Source organism: Caretta caretta, chromosome 4, assembly GCF_965140235.1.
Source record: "Caretta caretta isolate rCarCar2 chromosome 4, rCarCar1.hap1, whole genome shotgun sequence".
In the NCBI taxonomy this organism is placed as follows: Eukaryota; Metazoa; Chordata; order Testudines; family Cheloniidae; genus Caretta; species Caretta caretta.
In genome coordinates, this window is record NC_134209.1 from 101,032,501 (window position 1) to 101,056,811 (window position 24,311).

At 42.2% G+C, this 24,311-nt stretch overlaps 1 protein-coding gene across 10 annotated transcripts in view; it reads left to right on the plus strand.

Moving 5' to 3' along the window:
* LNX1 (ligand of numb-protein X 1) overlaps positions 1–24,311 on the plus strand; it is a 374,186-nt gene that overhangs the window by 308,145 nt on the left and 41,730 nt on the right. For 8 of the 10 annotated variants that reach the window (XM_075127920.1, XM_075127919.1, XM_075127918.1 and 5 more), the window contains 3 exons: positions 13,157–13,398; positions 15,014–15,169; positions 22,423–22,581. In XM_075127920.1, the coding sequence (XP_074984021.1) occupies positions 13,157–13,398; positions 15,014–15,169; positions 22,423–22,581 (557 nt within the window). The remainder of the gene's footprint in view (positions 1–13,156; positions 13,399–15,013; positions 15,170–22,422; positions 22,582–24,311) is intronic. The other 2 variants (XM_075127922.1, XM_048848296.2) reach the window with 1 other exon arrangement.

A 24,311-nucleotide genomic window follows, 5' to 3' on the forward strand; every position in this document is an offset into this window, starting at 1 on the left:
AGCCTAACTTCAATGGGAGTGTTTCCATGACTTTTTAATTTCAATAGTGAAGGAATTTTCTTTGATTAAACTTTACTAGCATGGTACAGCGTGTTGGGCACAGCGTGTTAGGCACTGGACTAGAAATCAGGAGACCTGTATTTTATTGCCAGCTCTGACACTACTTTTCTCTGCAACTGTGGGAAAGTCATTTCATTGTCACATGCCTCAGTTTCCCCATCTGTAAAAGAGGGATACATATCCTTACCATTATTTCTAAAGTGCTTTGTTCTATAGATAAAAAGCATAATTTATGAGCTATACCATCTCTGCTCGAATATTACCTTCTCTTCCATATCTCATTCCCTCCCTTATGGCCTGATCCTGTTCACATTAAAAAGTCAATGGCTGACAGGATTATGCTCTCACTTCTTAGACAAGTAAATACCTTGTATTATCAACAATTCTGTTATTATGAAAAAATTAGAAATTTAAAAGAAGAATGCATTGTGTAATTTTTACAGAGTAATCAGTGTTACTTACCATGTAGGACTATAATCAATATACCTGTGATATTTGTACTATGGCTGAACAAGGACTTCTTAAACCTTTATATTTGGTTTTGTCCTGTGTGTATTTTAATGGATTACCAGAATACCTCACCAAAATGCCAGACTATTTCTTCGTTGTTGTTGTTGTTATTTTAGCATATTCCAGGGAATGTTTTTAATACCATTAAACCATCACCAAAGGAGATTTTGCCTACCCAATAGGCATGAGAATAAAGGAATGTTCTAATTCTGAAAATCAGCAGCTCACAATATCGCACTTAACCAAATCCTCTTCCAGTGATAATCATAGCAAGAGCCCTGGGCATTTGGTAGGACTGGATACCAGGGCTTTACTACAGTTAGATGAGCAAGGTCTGCTGCTGGATCTGTTAGGTCTACAGAACCTCCAGTGTAATGAGAAGTTTATTCAGTAGTGTGACTTAATCTACTTTTTATTCCAGTGTCAATACTCATTTACGTTGAAAGCCAGGAAACTACAGCTGTGTAGTAATCCAGGAAACGTTCCGTTCCCCCCTACAAGGAGCCCCTGCTGGTTCAGGGTTTTGTGCAAGACAGTCTGATTCACTTATGTTTTAAACTGTTTTTTGCTCCTTGTTAAATGTAAGATCATGAAGTTAACAGGTCAGAAGAATTACTTATTAAAGTAACAAAAATGTATTTTTAACATTCTGTGATGCTCCTTTCCACACCCACTGCTGTCAACACACGCACATGTGCAACGCGTACATGGGCACCTGATTTATATCTTCTTTTTTACCACCATTTTAGCAGAGGCCAATTTCTGACCTTTGTTGGCATTAAGCAAATCCTCTTTCAGAATTTTTAGTCTCTACCAAGACATGCCCACAGTGGAAATCTGAATACTTAGGCTGACCTAAAAGAGGCCTTGGGGGATCTAAGGGTCATTAAGGTCAGAGGCAAGTGTCACTAAATCCAGACTTCTGGGCTGCTATTTACACCTTTTTATTTGATGGAACACGGTGTTAAGACAGTGTTCATTGTTTGTCATAATATGCCTGGGGCTGCTGTCAAAAATCTCTAACTACTTCAGGCAACAGATTCATAAAAATAAGATCCTGATTGGAAGCTCCCTGAAATTGAATGTGATGCTTTTAAACTGTTCTATATTTCAGATCTGGACATTTATATTCTTGTTTTATGTCAACAGTAGCTTAAAACCAGACATTTTGATCTCAACCAAGTTGGTGTGTTTAGTCTGTTACTTGATGGGTATTTTACTTAGCTATTGCCAAGGAAATTTTATGTAAAGTGTGTACAGAATTAATATTATAAGACACAAAATATTAATCCGCTGACACAAAAGGTTGAAATAAAACTATTTACAAGTGCTCCATTTCCATCCTGCCCCACATCACAGACAATCTCCTCTCTCTCAAAACTAAACACCAACACTGGGGAAGCAAAAATATGTCACCACCCACTTACCTTCTTTAACGTGAGATGTGTGTTTTGTATCATTTAAAGGCTTCGATTTTATAATCAAAACAAAGATAAGCCCACAACTCATAAAAAAAAAACCTCCCCCTAATTTATTATGAGTTGTATTAGTACTGCCCTTGCCAATATTGTCTTCTCTCTGTTATGCAGTTTTCTTACTTTCGAAGTATGGTAGGAGGGTAAGATCATGCTGAGATATGCTTGAGATTTCTGGGTAACTAATTATTCTTGTTTAAATATAATCAAATGATCAAAACACTGAACAACAAACATGAAAAATACATCAAGCAATTAACAGATTTGTGGCTGCGTTTTAACATCTAATTCAGGATGAACCCCTCCATGTAGTCTGAAGGACACAAAGTCACTGTAGCAGATTCTATTAGTTATGAGGCACATAATTGCAGTACTTCACAGAAATTTCACTCGGTCTTCACTTGTTTTTGCACCAAACAACTTGATTCGGCCACTATAAAAAAGTAGAGCCATTGTATAAAAATTCTGATTTTGATTAGGCTCTTTTGCAAAGAAAACATGGACCCCTCAGTTAAAATCTGAAAGCATCAGAATTTTGAATGGTCTGCAGTTTCACTAAGTGTGGTGCTCATTTGCTATTGAAAGGATTGTGTCTATCATTTTATTATTATAAGGCAAACCTGATAGGCAGGATTGCCTGCTTAATACCAGTGCTTGTTCTCTGGAGGCTCCTGGAAGGATTCAGAAACCAGAAGTGAAGTTGACAGCTATTAATGGGGAATATTTAAGCATATGGAACTGTCCAAATGCCAGGTTAACTCCTTGTGAAGATGTACACATAGCTAATCTACAGTACATATCTTTTATATCTAATCATTGACGGAGATGAGAATGTTCTAGCATTGTGGGACCACTGATGTTTAATGAGCAACATAGGCTTTCCATCATCTAATCTTTTGGGGTTAGATTTTATTTAATTACCTCTTTTCAGGTCTCCCTCTTTAAATGACATATTCGTCAGAAAAATCCTAGTTTTCATTTCATTTCTAAAACGTGTTTTGTAGAATATGGGTCAATCCTGCAAGGCAATAAGTGAATCATATAAAGTTCCACCACCATTGGGATCCACAGAAGTTGAGGGTGCTCAGCACTTCTCTGAGTCAGGCCCATTAGCATATTTTTAGGGTTGGTGGGATAAAACAGCTTAAAGCTTGAACATATGATTGCTGAGGGCCCTCAAATCCTGTTGACCATCCATAGGAGTTAAAGGCATCCCAAATCGCTGATGTTTATTCTGCACCCCAAAGGTTTGAGCCCTGAGTATCTTATTTTTCTCTTACTCTGAATATCCATCTGTCTGCCTACCTACACACATTATTCACATAGCTGGAGTAGCGTAACTTAGGTCGACTTACCCCAGCAATGAAGACAAGCCCAATGTTTCTATATCCTGTCGCAGCACAAAAGTATTGGTGTCCAGAAGAACTGAAGGAGATCATAAATCTGCAATTCATCTTGGCCACCAGTCAGTGTTCTAATCGCTTTTGTGACTTGCCCATGCTAATCAGGGATCCTACTTTCCTTTCCATTCCTCTTTTTCAGCCATAAATCAAGGCGCTGAGTATTAGTGACAGCAAGAGAGAAAATTAGTACTGGCATGTAGCCATTTCATGGCTCTCTCTCTGTTTGGAGAGCCAAACACGACCATATGAAAGAAAAGAAAGCTGAAACCATACAAATATGATTCTACTTAAGCAGTCGCCTCCATTCATGGTTAGAGAAACATATTTGCTTAATTCTGTTTTCTGTTATCTCAGCAGTGTCATCGTAAGTGAAACAGGGATGTTTGAAAGTGAAGAGATGCCACTGCAGATTTTATTGCAAGTCTGAGGTTTTTCTTCTTCTAGGGATAGTATGTGAATCTGAAGCAAGGTTGCTAGAGTCTTGCTGATTTATGCCTGCCACAGTTATTTAGGGTACAGAGTGGGTGTTCACACTTAAAGAGCTTTGGCTGTCTTTTAACTTCTTCTGGTAGAATTAGAAGAAGATGCACTTAGGACGGAAGAACCCAATGCACAGCTACAGACTAGGGACCGAATGGCTAGGCAGCAGTTCTGCAGAAAAGGACCTAGGGATGAGAGTGGACGAGAAGCTGGATATGAGTCAGCAGTGTGCCCTTGTTGCCAAGAAGGCCAATGGCATTTTGGGATGTATAAGTAGGGGCACAGCGAGCAGATCGAGGGACGTGATCGTCCCCCTCTATGGTGAGGCCTCATCTGGAGTACTGTGTCCAGTTTTGGGCCCCACACTACAAGAAGGATGTGGATAAATTGGAGAGAGTCCAGCGAAGGGCAACAAAAATGATTAGGAACACGTGACTTATGAGGAGAGGCTGAGGGAACTGGGATTGTTTAGTCTGCAGAAGAGAAGAATGAGTGGGGATTTGATAGCTGCTTTCAACTACCTGAAAGGTGGTTCCAGAGAGGATGGTTCTAGACTATTCTCAGTGGTAGAAGAGGACAGGACAAGGAGTAATGGTCTCAAGTTGCAGTGGGGGAGGTTTAGGTTGGATATTAGGAAAAACTTTTTCACTAGGAGGGTGGTGAAACACTGGAATGCGTTACCTAGGGAGGTGGTAGAATCTCCTTCCTTAGAAGTTTTTAAGGTCAGGCTTGACAAAGCCCTGGCTGGGATGATTTAATTGGGGATTGGTCCTGCTTCGAGCAGGGGGTTGGACTAGATGACCTCCTGAGGTCCCTTCCAACCCTGAAATTCTATGATTCTATGTCTTTCATCTTAGAACACAGTGCCAGTCAGCCACATCTTAAACCTTGCCATCCATGTGTACGTTAGAAGAAATTCTTCTCTGAAACAAACCAGTTGGCTGGACCCTGTTAACTGTCTGTCTTTAGCAGAATAAACATAAGCGATTGGGGATGGCCAGAGAAGGTGTGGTATAGGTTAAGTAAAAGAGAGTACTTTGGCACCGATTCAGCAATTTGGTCCATGTTGGTGGGCCTGTGGGCCTGTGCAGAGTCTCATTTTCTCCAGTGGGGCTTCATGCAAGTGTAAGGGTCTGCCCCTGCAAATCCATTTGCAGGATGGGGCCTAGGTGTGTAATTAACTGAACCTTGGTTGCATGGTAAAAATACTCCAATTTCTAGTTTGGTGTTAGTCTGGTCTGTCTTGTTGCTAGGTGATGTTGTTCCCTGCTGTGAGTCTCTTACATCATCAACTACCTGACATTGGTTTAAAACAATATTGTGACCTATGCACCGCTGTGTTCACACCCAACACACTACTGCAATAATGTTGATATAAAATATGCCTTCTGAGGTATCATTTGAAAACTAATAGCACGCTGATTATTAATATCATTGTAAAATGCATGGGTTAATATTATGTATGAAGTTATAAATGTCCCCTGTAGGATGTTACTAGAACATGTTTAAGACCAAACAGCCTACCTTAGGTAAAGGTAATAAACAGGTCTGTTCTAGACAAAGGATTGTGGGTTTACCTCAATTTACATATTAGCAGTAAACAAAATTATCAAACTCAACTGGCCAGTGTGATCCTGAGCCTGAACTCGAGAGAGACAGGAGACTAAATCCCCAGGAGGTGTTCCTGATTTGTAAGAAAGACAAAGACATCCCTTTGGGGATATAAGGAACAGAGAGAGAGAGAGAGAGAGAGAGACTCCCTCGTTTTCTTTCACCTTAGGAAAAAAGAAACCAAGCTATTTGATCTCGGTGATGGAAAGCTGGAAAGAATACTGGGGGTGAGAGAAACCATCTTGAACAAAGACTGTATCTTGATAGATTATGTTTAGTCTTTTTAGATGCTTGTTCTCACTTTAATTTGCTTGTTACCATGTCTACCTTTATCTCTTTTACTTAGTATCACTTAACTATGTCCATTTGTTAACAAACTTGTTTTATTTTTACTATAAACCAATCCAGGGCTGTGTTTGAAGGGGAGGGTGTGTTTATCCCAGTTAAGTTAATGAGCTGTAGCGTACTTACTTTTTAAAAGAGCAGTGAACTTAATATCTTCAGTGACTGTACAGTGATAGGTGCTGTGCATTGCAGAGAAACATCTCTAAGAAGCTCAAGGGCTGGAGCACACTCAGGGCCGGATTTCCAATTAGGTACAGTGGGCACATGCCTAAGGGCGCTGGTATTCTAGGGGCACCTATATGTTAAAAGTGGGTTAAAAGTTAAATGGTTAATACGTAAAGCTCCCCTGCGGGCGGCTGGGCTCCTGGCACGGCCTGTAGGGCTGGAGCAGGGTGAGGGTCCGAGTCAGCCCACCTCAGAGGGCTCTCTGAGCCGCAGCTGGGCAGAGCAGCTGCTGAAGGTGCTGGGAATGTCCCAGCCCTTCCTAATCTCATCTGTCCCATTGCCTCTGCCCCATGCCGGGGAGGGAGAGGAAAGGGCATGGCCGGTGCCCCATTCACTTGCACAGGCAGAGCCAGAGCGCGGCTGCCGTGTTGGGCTGTGGGAAGGATGGAAGACACCCAGGGACCACTCTCCATGGGGAGAGGTACAGTCCCCTCCATTGTGCCTTGCCTGTGGCGGGTGGGCTGAGCCCTGGGCTGGGAGCACCGTGCATGGTGGAGGGTCTCATTCCTTCCTGGGGAGGCTGTGTTTATATTTCTTTTTGTTTAATTTTTTACAGAAAACACAAGGGTCAACTGTAGGCAGGGGGGACACTAAAGATGCTGTGCCTAGGGGCACGTAAGGTGTAAATCTGGCCCTGAGTCCACTGATTGTTTCCTGCTAGGCCAGGTTGGGGCAGTGATCTGACGCATAGTCTACTCTCCAATAAAGTTCACTCTAGCTGAGGCAGAAGGGTATTAGTGCATGAATGGTAACAGCAGCATGTTACAAATACCTTCTGTAGTAATAGTAAATACTTACATAGCATTCTCTGCTATTAAATCCTGAACCCGCTCAACATGTCCATGAGGTAGGAAGATAGTAATCAGAGATGGGCAAATAATTCAGAACAAACATTTTGTTTGTTTAATTGTGGAATGTTCACTGGGCAATTGCAACATTTTGAAATTGGTTATTCCAAATTCTCCACATATGTTTTATTTCCTGCACAAATAACTTGTGACTGGTTTGTTGTCGTGAGCAGAGCTGGTTGGGAATTTTTAATTGCAATGATTTTCTGACAAAAAAAGCCTTTTCTGCAAAACCAAAAATTTCCATAGGAAAACTTCCATTTTGGAAAAAAGAAAAGAAAAACAAAATCCATTGGGGATATTGACATGATGGGTCCCTGGCTTCTGCCTGGAATGGTCTTCTAAATTTCTGCTTGGCTGAAAACTAAATGAACAGAAGCTTTCCAGGAGAGCAGCCGAGGCTGAGCACTCTGATTTGCTGCTTCCCTGGCTCTCAGCCTGCCCCCTACTCCGGGGCCAGAGAGACAAGGGTGCACTCAGTACGTGACATTTTTTTTTTTTTTGCAGGAAAGAATTTCCATTTTCCAGACATCTGTACTTGTGATGCAGACCTTTCAGGACGCAAAAGGGGGTCCCTCATGGTCCTGGTTCTCCATTCACCGTTCCCCCTAACTAAAGAAGGCAACGTCTGTCTGGGTGGTGGGAAGCAAGGACTTAGAGGACCTCCCTCAGGACCTTTAGGGCATAAGACAGGATAGCTGCACCCAGTTTCCAGAGCACATAGGGAAAAGGCCAGTTTGCTAGAAGGGGCTGCAGCAGTGAGGAAAGCTCTCCACTCCCTGAGGGGAGTTCTTACACCACATAGGTACTTTTTATTTTGCTGGTTTTGTTGTGAGCCCTGTTTTGGAATAAGCATCCCCCAAGATCTGAAGACCTTCAGGGGACACTTACTTTTTGCTGGCTCTTTAAAATACTTAACCAGGCCACTGTTCCAGAGGAGAGTTTTTCTTCTACCCCTTCTCCTTCTGTTTGAGAGAAAGCTCTGAAACTGGCCTCTGCCGCAGGTGTTAAGAGCCAAACTCTGAAATGTACACAAGTTGGTTAGATACTAAGACAAGTTGTCGTTTGTCGCTCAGCTCTCATGAGTATTTATAAGCTGAGGCAGCTCTCTACCCAAAAGGGAATTGATGTCAGAACCAGTGTCACGACAATGGGGATAAAACATGATCTAGTATTACAGGAACCATTTTTAATTCTCTCTCTTAAAAACACCACTGCTGTAATTAACAGTAAGTTGAATTAAAATACGGTTCTGAAATGAACACACCAAGTTCTATAACTTGTCTACCTGCCATCTACACTCTCCTACATGCCCAAAAATATCTTCATAAGCCATTTCATGAGCCTCTGTTCCATGTGTTACAGTTTTCCTGATGCATGCTCCACCAGCATCATGTACTGTATGTATTATGTATTATCCTCTATGTGTGCACCACATATTACTAAAGGCTTTGTGTCCCTAAGGGCTTATGCAGCTATTTCTGTGATTGCATCCTAGAGGGTATTTATATGAAAGTCATCAGTTAACCTTAGCCATGAGGAAGATATAATAGTAACAGTAAGTAGGGCAAGCTCATTAGGCAATGATTAAAAAGCAGAATTCATTACAGTGAATATGTTTGTGATGGCTGCAGTGATGGGGTAGAAATGACACTGGAGAAAAGTGACAGGCGTTGTTCCCTTAAACCTCCATGGTTTTGTGGTTAGTGCGTGATTCTGATTAAATATGGAATCAGTAGGAGCACAGAACCCTTCTTTCTTCAGGCAATCCTAGGAATTTTGAAAGCAACTGTGTGTGTGTGGTCCCAGTCCTGTCATATAGGATAAATCACACACAGACAATGGGCTCTGAAATAAGTTTATTTAAATTTAAAAGAGTTGTTTTTTTATCTCGTACAATGCCACAGTTGAATTTTTCGCTCTAAAGGTGTTAAACTGTGTCTGTGTTACTGTGAAGTGGGTTCAAGCTAGCTGGGTCTGGTTCTTCATTGTTCCGATATTCCATTGTTGAATACACCCATATTCAGGGGTATTTGTATCTGAAGTTCTGGTTCATCAATAGTGCTAGCCCAGATTTGAAGTAGTTGCTCTCAAGGAAGAGGTTTAAAAGGAAAAAGGAGAGGGAGAGATGTCTTCTGTGGACAGAGAGGTCCTGCTACGCTAACAGATTTCAGAGTAGCAGTCGTGTTAGTCTGTATCCGCGAAAAGGAAAGGAGGACTTGTGGCACCTTAGAGACTAACCAATTTATTTGAGCATAAGCTTTCGTGAGCTACAGCTCACTTCATCAGATACATTCAGTGGAAAATACAGTAGGGAAATTTATATATACAGAGAACATGAAACAATGGGTGTTACCATACACACTGAAAGGAGAGTGATCAGGTAAGGTGAGCTATTACCAGCAGGAGAGCGGGGGAGGAAAAACCTTTTGTAGTGATAATCATTGTGCAGAACACAATGCCATCCCCAGCCTCAGAAACAACTCTGACATCATAATCAAAAAGGTTGACAAAGGAGGTGCTGTGGTCATCATGCATAGGTCGGAATATGAACAAGAGGCTGCTAGGCAGCTCTCCAACACCACTTTCTACAAGCCATTACCCACTGAGGGTTACCAAAAGAAACTGCACCATTTGATCAAGAAACTCCCTGAAAAAGCACAAGAACAAATCCACACAGACACACCCCTGGAACCCTGACCAGGGGTATACTATCTGCTACCCAAGATCCATAAACCTGGAAATCCTGGATGCCCCATCATCTCAGGCATTGGCACCCTGACAGCAGGATTGTCTGGCTATGTAGACTCCCTCCTCAGGCCCTACGCTACCAGCACTCCTAGCTGTCTTTGAGACAACACTGACTTCCTGAGGAAACTACAATCCATCAGTGATCTTCCTGAAAACACCATCCTAGCCACTATGGATGTAGAAGCCCTTTACACTAACATTCCACACAAAGATGGACTACAAGCCATCAAGAACCCTATCCCCGATAATGTCACGGCTAACCTAGTGGCTGAACTTTGTGACTTTGTCCTCACCCATAACTATTTCACATTTGGGGACAATGTATACCTTCAAATCAGCGGCACTGCTATGGGTACCCACATGGCCCCACAGTATGCCAATATTTTTATGGCTGACTTAGAACAACGCTTCCTCAGCTCTCGTCCCCTAGCGCCCCTACTCTACTTGCGCTACACTGATGACATCTTTGTCATCTGGACCCATGGAAAAGAAGGCCCTTGAGGAATTCCACTATGATTTCAACGATTTCCATCCCACCGTCAACCTCCGCCTGGACCAGTCCACACAAGAGATCCACTTCCTGGACACTACAGTGCTAATAAGCGATGGTCACATGAACACCACCCTATACCGGAAACCTACTGAGCGCTATGCCTACCTACATGCCTCCAGCTTTCATCCAGACCACACCACTCAATCCATTGTCTACAGCCAAGCTCTACGATACAACCGCATTGGGGGTGGGGGGATAGCTCAGTGGTTTGAGCATTGGCCTGCTAAACCCAGGGTTGTGAGTTCAATCCTTGAGGGGGCCATTTAGGGATCTGGGGCAAAAATTGGGGATTTGTCCTGCTTTGAGCAGGGGGTTGGACTAGATGACCTCCTGATGTCCCTTCCAACCCTGATATTCTATGACTATGACTTCTATGATTTGCTCCAACCCCTCAGACAGAGACAAACAAGATCTCTATCAAGTATTCTTACAACTACAATACCCACCTGCTGAAGTGAAGAAACAGATTGACAGAGCCAGAAGAGTACCCAGAAGTTACGTACTACAGGACAGGCCCAACAAAGAAAATAACAGAACGCCACTAGCCATCACCTTCAGCCCCCAACTAAAACCTCTCCAATGCATTATCAAGGATCTACAACCTATCCTGAAGGACGACCCATCACTCTCACAGATCTTGGGAGACAGGCCAGTCCTTGCTTAGACAGCCCCCCAACCTGAAGCAAATACTCACCAGCAACCACACAACAGAACCACTAACCCAGGAACCTATCCTTGCAACAAAGCCCACTGCCAACTGTGTTCACATATCTATTAAGGGGACACCATCATAGGGCCTAATCACATCAGCCACGCTATCAGAGGCTCGTTCACCTGCACATCTACCAATGTGATATATGCCATCATGTGCCAGCAATGCCCCTCTGTGTGCAGTTCTGGTCTCCCATGTTTAAGAAGGATGAATTCAAACTGGAAAAGGTACAGAGAAGGGCTACTGGGATGGTCCGAGGAATGGAAAACTTGTCTTATGAAAGGAGACTCAAGGAGCTTGACTTGTTTAGCCTAACTAAACAAGGTTTAGAAGGAAGGTTGAGGGGAGATATGATTGCTCCCTATAAATATATCAGAGGGATAAATACCAGAGAGAGAGAGGAATTATTTAAGCTCAGTACCAATGTGGACACAAGAACAAATGGATGTAAACTGGCCACCAGGAAGTTTAGACTTGAAATTAGACGAAGGTTTCTAACCATCAGAGGAGTGAAGTTTTGGAATAGCCTTCCAAGGGAAGCAGTGGGGGCAAAAGATCTATTTGGCTTTAAGATTAAACTCGATAAGTTTATGGAGGAGATGGTATGATGGGATAACATGGTTTTGGTAATTAAATATTCATGGTAAATAGGCCTAATGCCCTGTGATGGGCTGTTAGATGGGGTGGGATCTGAGTTACCCAGGAAAGAATTTTCTGTAGTATCTTACCCATATGCTCAGGGTTTAGTTGATTGCCATATTTGGGGTTGGGAAGGAATTTTCCTCCAGGGCAGATTGGAAGAGGCCCTGGAGGTTTTTCAACTTCCTCTGTAGCATGAGGCACGGGTCACTTGCTGGAGGATTCTCTGCTCCTTGAAGTCTTTAAACCATGATTTGAGGACTTCAGTAGCTCAGACATAGGTGAGAGGTTTATTGCAGGAGTGGGTGGGTGAAATTCTGTGGCCTGCGTTATGCAGGAGGTCAGACTAGATTATCATAATGGTCCCTTCTGACCTTAGTATCTATGAATCTATGTACATTGGCCAAACTGGACAGTCTCTACGTAAAAGAATAAATGGACACAAATCAGACGTCAAGAATTATAACATTCAAAAACCAGTAAGAGAATACTTCAATCTCTTTGGTCACTCGATTACAGATCTAAAAGTGGCAATTCTTCAACAAAAAAACTTCAAAAACAGACTCCAACGAAAGACTGCTGAATTGGAATTAATTTGCAAACTGGATACAATTAACTTAGGCTTGAATAAAGACTGGGAGTGGATGGGTCATTACACAAAGTAAAACTATTTCCCCGTGTTTATTACTCCCCCCCCCCCCCCCGCTGTTCCTCAGACGTTCTTGTCAACTGCTGGAAATGGCCCACCTTGATTATCACTACGAAAGGTTTTCCCTGTCCCCCCTCCCCCCCCCGCTTTCCTGCTGGTAATAGCTCACCTTACCTGATCACTCTCGTTACAGTGTGTATGGTAACACCCATTGTTTCATGTTCTCTTTGTATATAAATCTCCCCACTGTATTTTCCACTGAATGCATCCGATGAAGTGAGCTGTAGCTCATGAAAGCTTATGCTCAAATAAATTGGTTAGTCTCTAAGGTGCCACAAGTCCTCCTTTTCTTTTTACGCTAACAGAGTGACAGCTCCTCTGACAGAGAATATTTGTCATGGTGAGGAGCTCACAAAGGTACTGTGTATGTGGCTTTTTCTTTCACAAACATAAGCTGAGACAAACAAGCTTTCAAGCCTCACACTGGTCTCTTTCATTAATTGCACACAAAGGACAGATTATGGATTCCGGTCTTTGATTTGATCAGTCACCTGCTATGCCTGTGTCTCGCGTTTGTGCCCAACAGAACTACAGCTTCCAACAGGCTGTATCTAGCTAATTGTCTATTGAAGTAGATTTCTCAATTAAAATAATAATTTAGCTAATTATTCAGTGGCATCTATTCAATTTCTTTTAATTCTGTGAAACCTCGACTGGGCTGGCATTTTTCCACATTCTTTGGTGTCTGTATTTCATAGATCAAGAAAAAGATTTAATTGCAATCATTACTCTAGGTACTGTTAATCATTCATCAATGTCAGACACTCGTCGTAAGCAGGTAATATTTTAAATGCAACTTTTACTAACATATCCTTTCCCTTTGCCTTTGCCTTAGATGTAAAGGAGCATCCCATTATGGCCTTACCAAGGAACGAAAGAGACGTTCACAAGATGACTCTCCAGACTGTAGTGCCACTTTAACCGTAGCGGCTCTTGGCCCAGAGCTCTCCGCAGCTGCAGCGATAGCCTTAATGACGGATGAGCCAGGTCTAGTTAATCCAGCCTTCAGCCCTGCCTCAGAAGACAACCAGTCAGGGAGCATGTCTGGGGACCCCAGTAGAAGCAACCAAAACAGAAGTAAGAACTAACTAGGATAGTCTCTGAGGCCTCTCTCTGAAATTAACTTTGCCGAAAGCTTTAAAAATGTCAGAGAGCAGAGAAACCTGTTTGTTTTCTGTAATAACCCTTTTGTATTTGTCTTTTTAAGGCACGCTCCCAATAAACCAATATTGCTGAATGCATTTTTCACCTTAAATATATCTTGAAATGAACCAATGTTTTGTGGGTATAAAATGTTCCCAGGGAAATGAACCCATGACCTTGGGGGAGTGTTTGCCAACATTCCAAGATGATGAAGCTCAGAGGAGCTGGCAGTGCTAAAACGAACCACAGTAATGAACTAACCACACCAATAAATCTTTCCCTATTTCTTCCTCCACTACCCTGCCCTGCCCTGCCAAACCCCAGTGAGTGTAGCATATTGGAAAAATGCAGTATGGCCGAAAGTAACCATCAAGAAGTATAGCCAGTGAAAAGAAGAGTAGAATACAGGTAGAACTAGTATTTGTGGGAGCATGGGAGCCAAAAGGAGTTTGTCTTGGGAGAACGGACGCAAGGCTACAAAGGTAAAATTTAAACTGAGTTGAATTAGGAATCCAAAACCAACGCTTTGGTCTTGGGAACATGGAGTGGGCGGGCAGACAGAAAGGTGGGGAGAGAGCACCAGAATCAAAGACCTTCATCATTGAATTGAACCCTGCTGTTTTTGTTGGGCTGGGGGGGGGGGAGTTAAATCTGATTGGGGGAGTTTTGTACCACTAGATGGTGATGCACAGTACGCATATCGTACTGAAAGATACAGAGTAAGAAGTGCCATGCATACCTATGGCTCTGTAGAAATCAGGAGAGTCTGTATTTCAGTTATTATATGTTTGTACTGTCTTGCAAGTCCCTTTTGCTCTTTTTTCCTCTCCTCCTCCATATCATTATTTTTGCCCAATTTTAAAAACCTTTTTAAAAAGTTCTTTTGCCTGCTTTAGAATTAGGACCCTTTTTGGTTTCTCTCCTCCCTAATTATTATTGCTAATCAGGAGGATGGAATGCCGTATGGCTAGCATTCCTGACCCTTCTAATTTTAGCCATTAAAATATTAGGCACTGTTGAGGTGGGGGGCTGGAGGGTCCACCATGATGGCTTTGCAGCAGTGCCATGTGCTGCTTCTATAGCAGACCTAGCAAGAGCCTCCAGTTTCTCTCCTGCAGGCTGGTGGAACATACTCAGCTCATTTGTTCTGGCACTAGCCCTTCACCTTACAGGCATTTTCCACTAGCCAATCCTTGGTATGGCTTTGGCTTTGAATAGTGCTGTTCACAGGCCACTCGCCCTGGAAATCAGTGTTGCGTTTATGGATGGCTAAACAGATGGAGTTAAAGATTCTGGGGTGCAGGATAGCAATCCTTCAAATTAAGGTTAATGAATTCTCAGGCCTGAAACTCCATTCGGGGCCAGATACAGCATAAGGGAAGCCATATGCAGCGAGGAGGGGAGGGGGAAGCTACAGCAGCCCTGGTGTCACTGCCACCACTGCCTCTGCCTCCCCTGCGCATAGCTGGGGTTACAGAAATGACGTGGTTCTGTGGGTCGTACAACCCAAAGCTGCTGCGTTCTATTTATTTTCCTCTGTCTGTTGCAGGTCGGCCCTTCGAACGTTCCACTATAAGAACCAGGTCTTTTAAAAAAATAAATCGAGCTTTGAGTGTCCTTCGAAGGACGAAAAATGGCAGTGCTGTATCCAACCAGGCTGACCGGGAAAGGGAGCATGTTGAAAACTGTCTTGCTACAGAGGAAGGTAATGCTTTGTTCAGCCTGTGTATTTTTCTATATACCATGACTGGCTGGGAACCCCACTCACATGACGATTTAACACCCAGGTCTTGCAGTTCTTCTGTTATTATTTATGTATTGTGTGACCGTAGTGCCTAGGAGCCCTAGTCATGGATTAGTTTGTGTTTTTAAAACACTTCATTGTTTTATTTCTTTTTAAATGTACCAGCCAAACAAGGAGAGGGAGAACTTAGAGATATGTGGAATCTGACTGGGCTATTCTGGCAACAGAACACATGCTACAGAGACCTGGGTGGCCTACAGACAAGGGTGGGCTAGTGTTTAAAACATGGGATTGGAAGTCAGGACACCTGAATTCTGTTGTTCGCTCTGCCCCTGATTCACTCTTTGATTCTGGACAAGCCACTTATCCAGTGTGTGTCTAAGTTTCCTCCTCTATAAAATTTGGATAATACCTACTATACATCTCAGAGGGGGTTGTAAGGCTTCATTGATGTTTTTAAGTGTTTGGAAGTCTGTAGGTGGAAGGTATTATACAAATGTGAAATATCACCATCAGTGTTCCAGCACTTATGTTTGATATTTTGTGGCAGATGTGTGCTAACATGGCCAGATAGGTGACACTGCAAGAGCATTGTGCTCTGTCAAAGGGAAATAGAGACAAGTTACGATATGTTATCTGTCAGTGACAGGGAGGGGTGAAAAATAATACTTAGCACTTGATATGTTCACAGCACTACCATATGCCAACACGGCAGCCATCAGGATAGAGGAGAAGTGACAATATCTTTGGCGTAGTTGTTGCCTAAATCAAGCTCATTATTTCTCTGCTCTAAACTTTAACGATGGGAGCATGACATAGAATCTCTTATCCCCAAATCAGATATCCATTTGCATCTTGCTTAGGTCAGTGTTGCATGGACGTTACTATAACTGTATGAACTCAAATTAAAAAAATGTATGTAGTTGTGTGATCACAGTTCTGGGAATCAGATTTCAGAGTAACAGCCGTGTTAGTCTGTATTCGCAAAAAGAAAAGGAGTACTTGTGGCATCTTAGAGACTAACCAATTTATTTGAGCATGAGCTTTCGTGAGCTACAGCTCACTTCATCGGATGCATACTGTGGAAACTGCAGAAGACATTATATACACACAGAGATCTGTCTTTAAATGCCCTATTACATCTTGGAAACAAGCTTGTAAACAAATAACTTGCAATAATTCAAATACACCCTTAATATGAATCTGTGATTTTGATACTTGACAGTTCATTACAACAGGTGCTTTGTATAGCAGAGACTCAAAGGTTCTTGCTCATCTCTCGCCTCTTGCTGGAGGAGAAACTGCATACAGTTCTTTCTGAAACAATTATAATCATCTTGACAGGTAGCAGAACACTCCAATTCTGTGTGGGTGCAGGGGCTCCCTCAGTTGTTCTCCATAGTCTACGGTCTGACTTTTGTTAATTTTGCTGTCACTGGGTCATATTCTGGAGATGGCTGGAGTCTGATAGCCAAACAGGTCATCGCTCTCCAGGCTGGATTTTCAGCCTGCTGCAGATATATCCTGCTTTGCTGAGTCTCTTATCCCTTTTGGAGAGATTTTACCTTTTGGAGAGTGTGGTGCTGCGTTGGAGTGGATACCTTTCTCTTAGAGGCACATTGGCTTCCAGGCATTGCCTGTACCCTTCCAGGATCATCCTGACTGGTAAATATTGGGATGAATTGAATCCTGGCAGGATTCAAGATCTGACTGGTTTTACCAACATTATATTTTGTACCTCATGCTTTCACAGAGGTCAGCAGCAGTTTGGATGGTTTAGCTGCCATTATTTTAGGGGTTTTTTTGTAGCTGTCAACTTTAATGCAGTTTATTTCTAGACATATGTCCTGTGCCACTCAATGTTTAGTCAAAATGGGATTCAAAAGCCAGATATTCTCCTGTGCTGAGCAGGTCTCAGTGCAGAAGAGACTGGGGCCATCAGGGAGCCAGTTATGGCTCCTTGAGTCTCGAGATGCCCCAGCCCTGGCCTCAACCCAAGTTAGAATAGTTTAAGTGCTCCTGTAATTTATGACAGCTTACTCTGGTTCCCAAGGGACCATATATCAGTTGTGAATTGATGTAGCAGAGCTGCCTTCTGCCCTGCCCTCTCCCCTTTCCTTTCTGCCTCTGATATGCCCTCTGTCTCCCGTCACATGCTCCTTCTGCTAGGGTGGTTGGGAGGTTTGGCACAGGTGCCAGAGCTGGCTCTGCTTGCTTTACATTATCACCTACATCTCCCCTGTGGTAGGATTCTCATCCGGTCAGCTGTGGCCAAATTACCCAACTTTCCCAGAGAGAGAGAGAGTCTGACTCTCCCTTCGTTTCCACGAGTGTAACTCCATTAACATCAGCAGAGAGACCCCTGATTTATGCCAGTGTGAGTGCCGAATCAGGCCCAAGGTGTTCATGGTTTTTATGCCCATGCCATCTGAATAGCAAATATCTGGTTGCAGTAAACGTTTTTGATAATGCCATATTACTAATTAAAGGTGAACCTTTCTGTGAGGAGCTGCCATCTGTTTGGCAAAAGCCCAACCGAGGTTGAGTTATTAATGTCCGTTATGGTTGATCTGCTGGTCTGTCAGAACTCCCTCCCCTTGCTGGGTTTAGGGGTCTCTGACTGTTTTGTGTTTGTCTGTACCTCAGGCACAAGATCTCCATGGATAAGGGGCAGGTAAGAACTTCCTTTGTGATGCTTGCGCTTCCTGCAGCTGCACAGCATGAATAGCATTTAGAATAACCTCATGGCCATAGCCCATGTTGTCTTGTATAGTCTCCCTTATATGATGGGTCTGATATCATCACTGTGGCCCTGCTCTGATAATGTGAAACCGGTAGGCTAGCTGCTGTGTGCCTGAGATGATGATTAAGGCTATGATTTTAGTCTGCAGAAGAGAAGATTAGTCTGCGGAAGAGAAGAAGGCGGGGGGATTTGATAGCTGCTTTCAACTAGCTGAAAGGGGGTACCAAAGAGGATGGATCTAGACTGTTCTCAGTGGTAGCAGATGACAGAACGAGGAGTAATGGTCTCAAGTTGCAGTGGGGGAGGTTTAGGTTGGATATTAGAAAAAACGTTTTCACTAGGAGGGTGGTGAAGCACTGGAATGTGTTACCTAGGGAGGTGGTGGAATCTCCTTCCTTAGAAGCTTTTAAGGTCAGGCTTGACAAAGCCCTGGCTGGGATGATTTAGTTGGGGATCGGTCCTGCTTTGAGCAGGGGGTTGGACGAGATGACCTCCTGAGGTCCCTTCCAACCCTGATATTCTGTGATTCTATGATTTTGTCACAGAGGTCACGGAAGTGACTTCCAAAGGCCTCCATGACTCCAGCCCTGCTGTGAGGTATCACCTCCACTTGAGGCAGTGGTCTCCCAAGCTCCCAGCCCTCATGGGCAGCAGGGGTACGCCGCAGCTCCCCAGCTGCCACAGGCAGGGGGGGTACCCCGCAGCTCCCCACTCATCACAGCGGGGCAGGGGGACCCCCGCGGCTCCCCAGCCGTGGCGGCAGGGAGACCACAGGTCCTCAGCCACGGGGGTAGGGGAACTGCTGGCCACAGGGACAGGGGGTCTCCCGGCGGCAGGGGGTCCCCGGAGCCCGCAGCAGCCGTGCTGGGAGTCATGGGGACCCTGGAGCTCTGAGTCTCCACGGGTGGTGGGGGCCCCAGAGCTCCTAGCCACCCACAGCTGCCTAGTCCCTTCCCATTTTATCATGAATATTTTTAGTAAAAATCAGGGATAGGTCACGGCTTCTGTGAATTTTTCTTTATTGCCCATGAACTATCCGTTACTTTTACTAAAATATCTATGGCAAAGTCTTAGCCTTAGTGATGATCTATACTCCTCTTCATCATGCTTTTCATTAAGGTGGAAAGATCCACAGTGAAACAGTCTTGACTCTGTTTAGCTTGCCTTCACACAGTTCTTTCTCTCACCATGGACACTGATGCATTGGATAAATATTAAACAATGCTGATTGTCTCTTTAATCTGATTATATTATAGCATCCTAGAGGCTCTCTTAGGAGTTTAATGATCAATTATAAATGGATCTGGTAGTGCCACCTACAGCTAAGATTGCCTGACCCTTTCCATGGTAAGCCCCTGTTTTCAGTTGCTGATAACTTTGTCAAACCCTAACCATTTAGGCTAAAAATTTTTAGACTTGCTCTCTGCCTCAGCCTGAATTTTTCTGAAAGTTTCAGCAAAAATTGTTCATTGTTCAAAATAAAGGAAATGCTAAAAAGCAAAGCATAAATACTGAGAAGTAAACTGGATTTTTAAAATTCTTTCATTTTTAAGAATTTAAGATATTTTCTCTGGCAATATGGGCAAGGAAATGTTTGTTTACAATATGGTATCCAAGGTGATAGTGTTTAAATGAGAATGGTCTAACTTGTAGCATGTAGGGTTTGAAATAATTCCTACAGCTTTTAAAGAAGCCTCTCCAACTGTGTTGCATTTAAGATGTAATTTCTTATGACTATGTCTGTCACTGTGAGTTACCTCAACAGTCGACTTAAATGATCAAGTACCATGAGCAAGTCAGTACAACTATGGTGTACTCCACATATGTCAATATACTCCTAGTTTGGCACCACTCTGTCTATGTTCATTTCTGTCCAACAGAGACATATATACTCCTCATTCAAACCAGTCTACAGTGTTAATTTTAAACCACCTAGGGCTAACACTAACTGTGGGAACGGGCATTTGGGTCTCCCCCTGTAACAGGTACTCACGCTGATGGTTTTCAGTAACATTCATTGGTTATTTTAGGAAGCTGTAAAATAAATGGAGATTGTGATTGCTGAATGACATTTCCTGCTATTTTAGTAATGTGGTAGCCCCTAGGAGCTGGGACTCCATTGTGATAGGAGCTATACAAACATACAGCAAACGCATCCAGACAGCAGGTGTATCTTGGAGTAAGAGTGTGTGGTCTCTTTGTTGGCCTCTTTAGAGGTCTTATGAGGCTATCCCAGTGAGGGAAAAAAAAGTTAAGGGAAACTGCAGTGTTCTATGAAAAGCATATGAATAAAAGGAAGGTGAGTGAATAGTGAGCGGTCAAGCAAGAAGCTACCATCTTGACAATCTCAAGAGGCAAAGTTAGGCCTAAAAGGGATTCAGGATTCATTGGAAACCACTGAAACTCCAACAACTTCAAAGCTGTTTATACGTAAATATTAAATTGGTTAATTTAAACTAATTGTTAAATTAACTGAAACATTTTTTTAAATGGGCTTTACCTTAAAATAACTTAAAAAAGCTGATTATCTGAATTTTTCTCATTGTCATATGTCTCACGAGGCTTGGCTGCCTCTTAGGGACTGCAGTGTTGCAGGTGGCCCCCTGCAGTGAGACATACATCTTACCATTTTCTTCTCAGTTGCAGAGGGCAGTAGAGCTGATGTGGACATTGCCAGGATGTCTGCCTCCTTGTACCCTATAGAGTTCCTTTTTAGGGGATCAATACAAGTGAGTTGCTGGCAAGGCTGTGGGCAGGTTGGGGTACGTGTGGTATAGGGGTTGTGGATCCTGTGCTTACAGAGATCCACCAGCCTCTACCCCTCACCCTGTAAAGAGCTATTGCAGACTCAGGGCTGCAAAAATGGATGCTGAGAATCTTGTAGAGGTAGATTTCTTCCTTCCCACTCCTGTAACACTCCCTGTACTAAGCCTGGCTAATTGGCTTTGGTGCAAGAGGCAGGAATTGATCCTGAGCAAGATGAGAGTCCTATTCACTGAATGGAGATACTGAAAAGATGAGAAAAAGTTATGATTTTAGGGAACTAGAATCCCCTTTTCAGCATCATGCCTGTGAGACTTGTATAAAGAAAGGGAAATGGTTTATACAGATCGAAGAAAGAAACCAAAAAATCAAGTTTATTCTAGATGTGGCCCAAACCCAGAAAGTGGAGTCTAACCCGCTTTCAGTGATTTTCAAATTAAAATCCACCACAGCAGATTGGAATTTCTGGTTCTGTTTTTGCCAAAATCTCACAAAACAGCTGGTGGAGATCTCATAAGGATGGATCTTAAGCACTCTGATTCCATGGTGATGCACAAGGCATAAATACCTAGAAAAAAGAGTAATCCTGCAGGATTTCCACCGTTTGAGATAAATTCCTGTTTTAACCTGCCTGTACAAGGCAAGAATTGACTATAAAAGGGAAATGTGATTACTGACCAAATAAAACAAGTACAATTTTACTGAGATACTATAAGATCCTAAACAATCACATCATCAGTCCTACCAAACCTTCTTTGAGAAGATTGAGATACCACTGGAGAAACCACAGAAGCAATAAGATGTTAAAAAAGGAAAAATCTCAAAGTATAGGCTACTTCACTGGAGAATTAAAAATAGATAGATAGATCATTCCTGTCTCCAAAGTGACTGAAAATCATTAGGAAAATCAAACATGAAAGCAGGTTGCAAAGGACAATATGTAAGGCTCAGATAACTCTAATGTAACACAGAAACCAAACTGGGTCAAACTTGTGTGTGAGAATTATAGATCTGCATATTTGCTAACAATTGGTGATAACATTGGCTATATTGCTTAAATTCTGGAAACGAGGATAAAGGAAACGATAGTCTGCACTTTGCATAGCCTTATTTAGGTGAGTAGTCCTTAGTCATGCAAATAAACGCATGTGAGCTACTTATGTGAATCAGGCCTACTAGCATGAATGTAGATTTGCAGCATGGGGTGCAAATTGTGTTAATAATTTTAGTTATTTAGTTAATAATTATTAGTTAATAACTAATCAAGATGGGTTAAAACCTAATAGCAGACATTATCCAGCACTCATCACACCTGATGAAGTTAGGGAAGTTAAGGAACAGGATATTTCCTGTTAAGGAGGTTAAAGAGCAGGATATTTCACTAGCAGCATTATCAGTTGGTGCATAATAAGCATATGAGTTTGCTAAATTTGAGCATTGAATTTATGCTTACATTAAGGAACATAAATTTGGGGGACATAAAGTCTCATATAAAAATCCTGTACCTAAAGTATTAGTGAACACTCAGAGTCTTACATCTTTTTCAGTGAACAGAGGTACTGTCTTAAACAGGAATGGCCATTCTCTCCTATCTTATTTAAAACTGTAATGTCAATAATATTACATGCTGCTATCAAAGAAGTATAGCTTGAGGAAGAAGTACATTGGATATTTCTGAACACAGATGACCTTTTATTATTATTGACAGATTCAGAGTGTTCCATACCACTCCCGATGAGAAATATACAAGAGTATGGAGAAAAATCTGCAAGCAGAGTCACCAAAAACAAGACAGAAAGTTTACTTCTTTCTAGATTCTGCTGTTCAACGATATGTAAAGACTGGAAGTGTAAATGGGGAAAGAAAGGTATGAAATACTTAAGGGTTTTCCTGCTCTGGAAAACCTGCTGAAAGAGGATTGGGAATAACTAATTAAGAATACAGTGAAGATTGGAATAAATGGGGGGCACACAGATTAAGGCTCTGACCCTGCCACTAGCTGTGTGTGACACATGACTTGCACCTATGCAGAGTCTTGTTGAGGTCAGTGGGGCTCTGTTCAGGCACAGGCATCCACCCATATGCAAGCAGTAGCTGGATCTAGGGCCTAACTCTTTTGGGTGAAATAAATATATTAGTAAATTAAAAGGCCATTCCGGGTTTTTTTCTTGTATATTACTATTTTAAAAGGGTAAAGTACATTTTAATCAACCATTTTCATAATTCATATTGACAATGAAATGAAAGTGGATAATAGATTTGTTCTGCTTAAAAGGGGGCCTAATCTGGTTAGCAGCTAGTTTTTAATCTGGTACAGTTTAGACAAACATACGGCTGAAAACCAGGCTCAAAGTAGAAATGGATATTGTGAATACAGACCATACACGAGAGCATTAAAGAAACCATCAGAAAAAATAAAGAGATTAATCCAGTTATTTCATCTGGGTTATGGGCAGAAGTGTCTACTTTTTATAAAGAACATTCTGTATTTTACAGGATGTTCTTTACAGACATCAAATGTACACAATTGAGTATAAGAGGAAAACCTGTATAATGAGCGACTGGTAAGAAAAGAGAAAATTCTTGGAGAGATTTCTTTATAGATTACACATTTGATTAGAGTAAAAGCAAATTATATATTAAAATTCCTCTTGGCATATCTGCAACTAAGATGCGGTAATAGTTTGTAGTGAAATACAGGAACATGCCACTGCAAGACCCAGTAGGTTACAAACTAGTTAAAAGCATCATCTATACATGAAGCAAAAAACCAAAACTATATAACAATTGTTTCTGTACTCTACTTTTATGCTAGTACAACTCAGCTGAAATCTACAGCAAGACTGGTGTAAAACTGGAATAACATAGTAGTGTATCAGGCCCACATTGTTTAACTGATCAAGAGACTAATCAGTATAATTCACTAGAAAAGGTTCTGAGAATAAGATGTAGAGACAGAGTCTGATAAAATCAATGGTACAATTTGTTAGAAGCTGTAACAAGTCGCCATGGAATGTGAAATTCAAGCAGTTTTTTGATCAGTTGCATTGATCACACTACAAGGATTCCATTGGCACCTAGCTAATACAGTGATGGGGGCATGAAAAATGCTAGGACAGACCAACAAGATGGTTTATAGGTGATGAGGTACAATGAAAAATACTGGGGTTCTGATTCTCATTTACACAATAGCCCCTTTACACCTTTCTGTCAGCTATACACCCGCTTAGCTGAAATGAGAATCAGGCCCTGAAAGTGTGGATCCTTTATTTAAAAAAAAAACATTTGGGGCCAAATTCAGTGGTGACTTAAAGTGGTTGGATAAGTTACAAACTGGGTAAAACCTGGTCCAAAAAAATAGGTGTACATGATTTCCACCTATCTGGCATTTAGTGTGCGTGCAAAACAGAAAGGGGCTGGTATTGTAGCAGAAACAACTAATAGGAGGGTGTAAGAGAAACAGGCACTCAGATACTGCAGTGATGAGGCTGTATAATTACCTAGATCAGTAATAAACTGTATCTACCGTATGTAAACGACAAAGACCAAGTCTGTGCTGCTGGTAGGTGCTCTTTACAGGCATGATGGAAGAGAGTT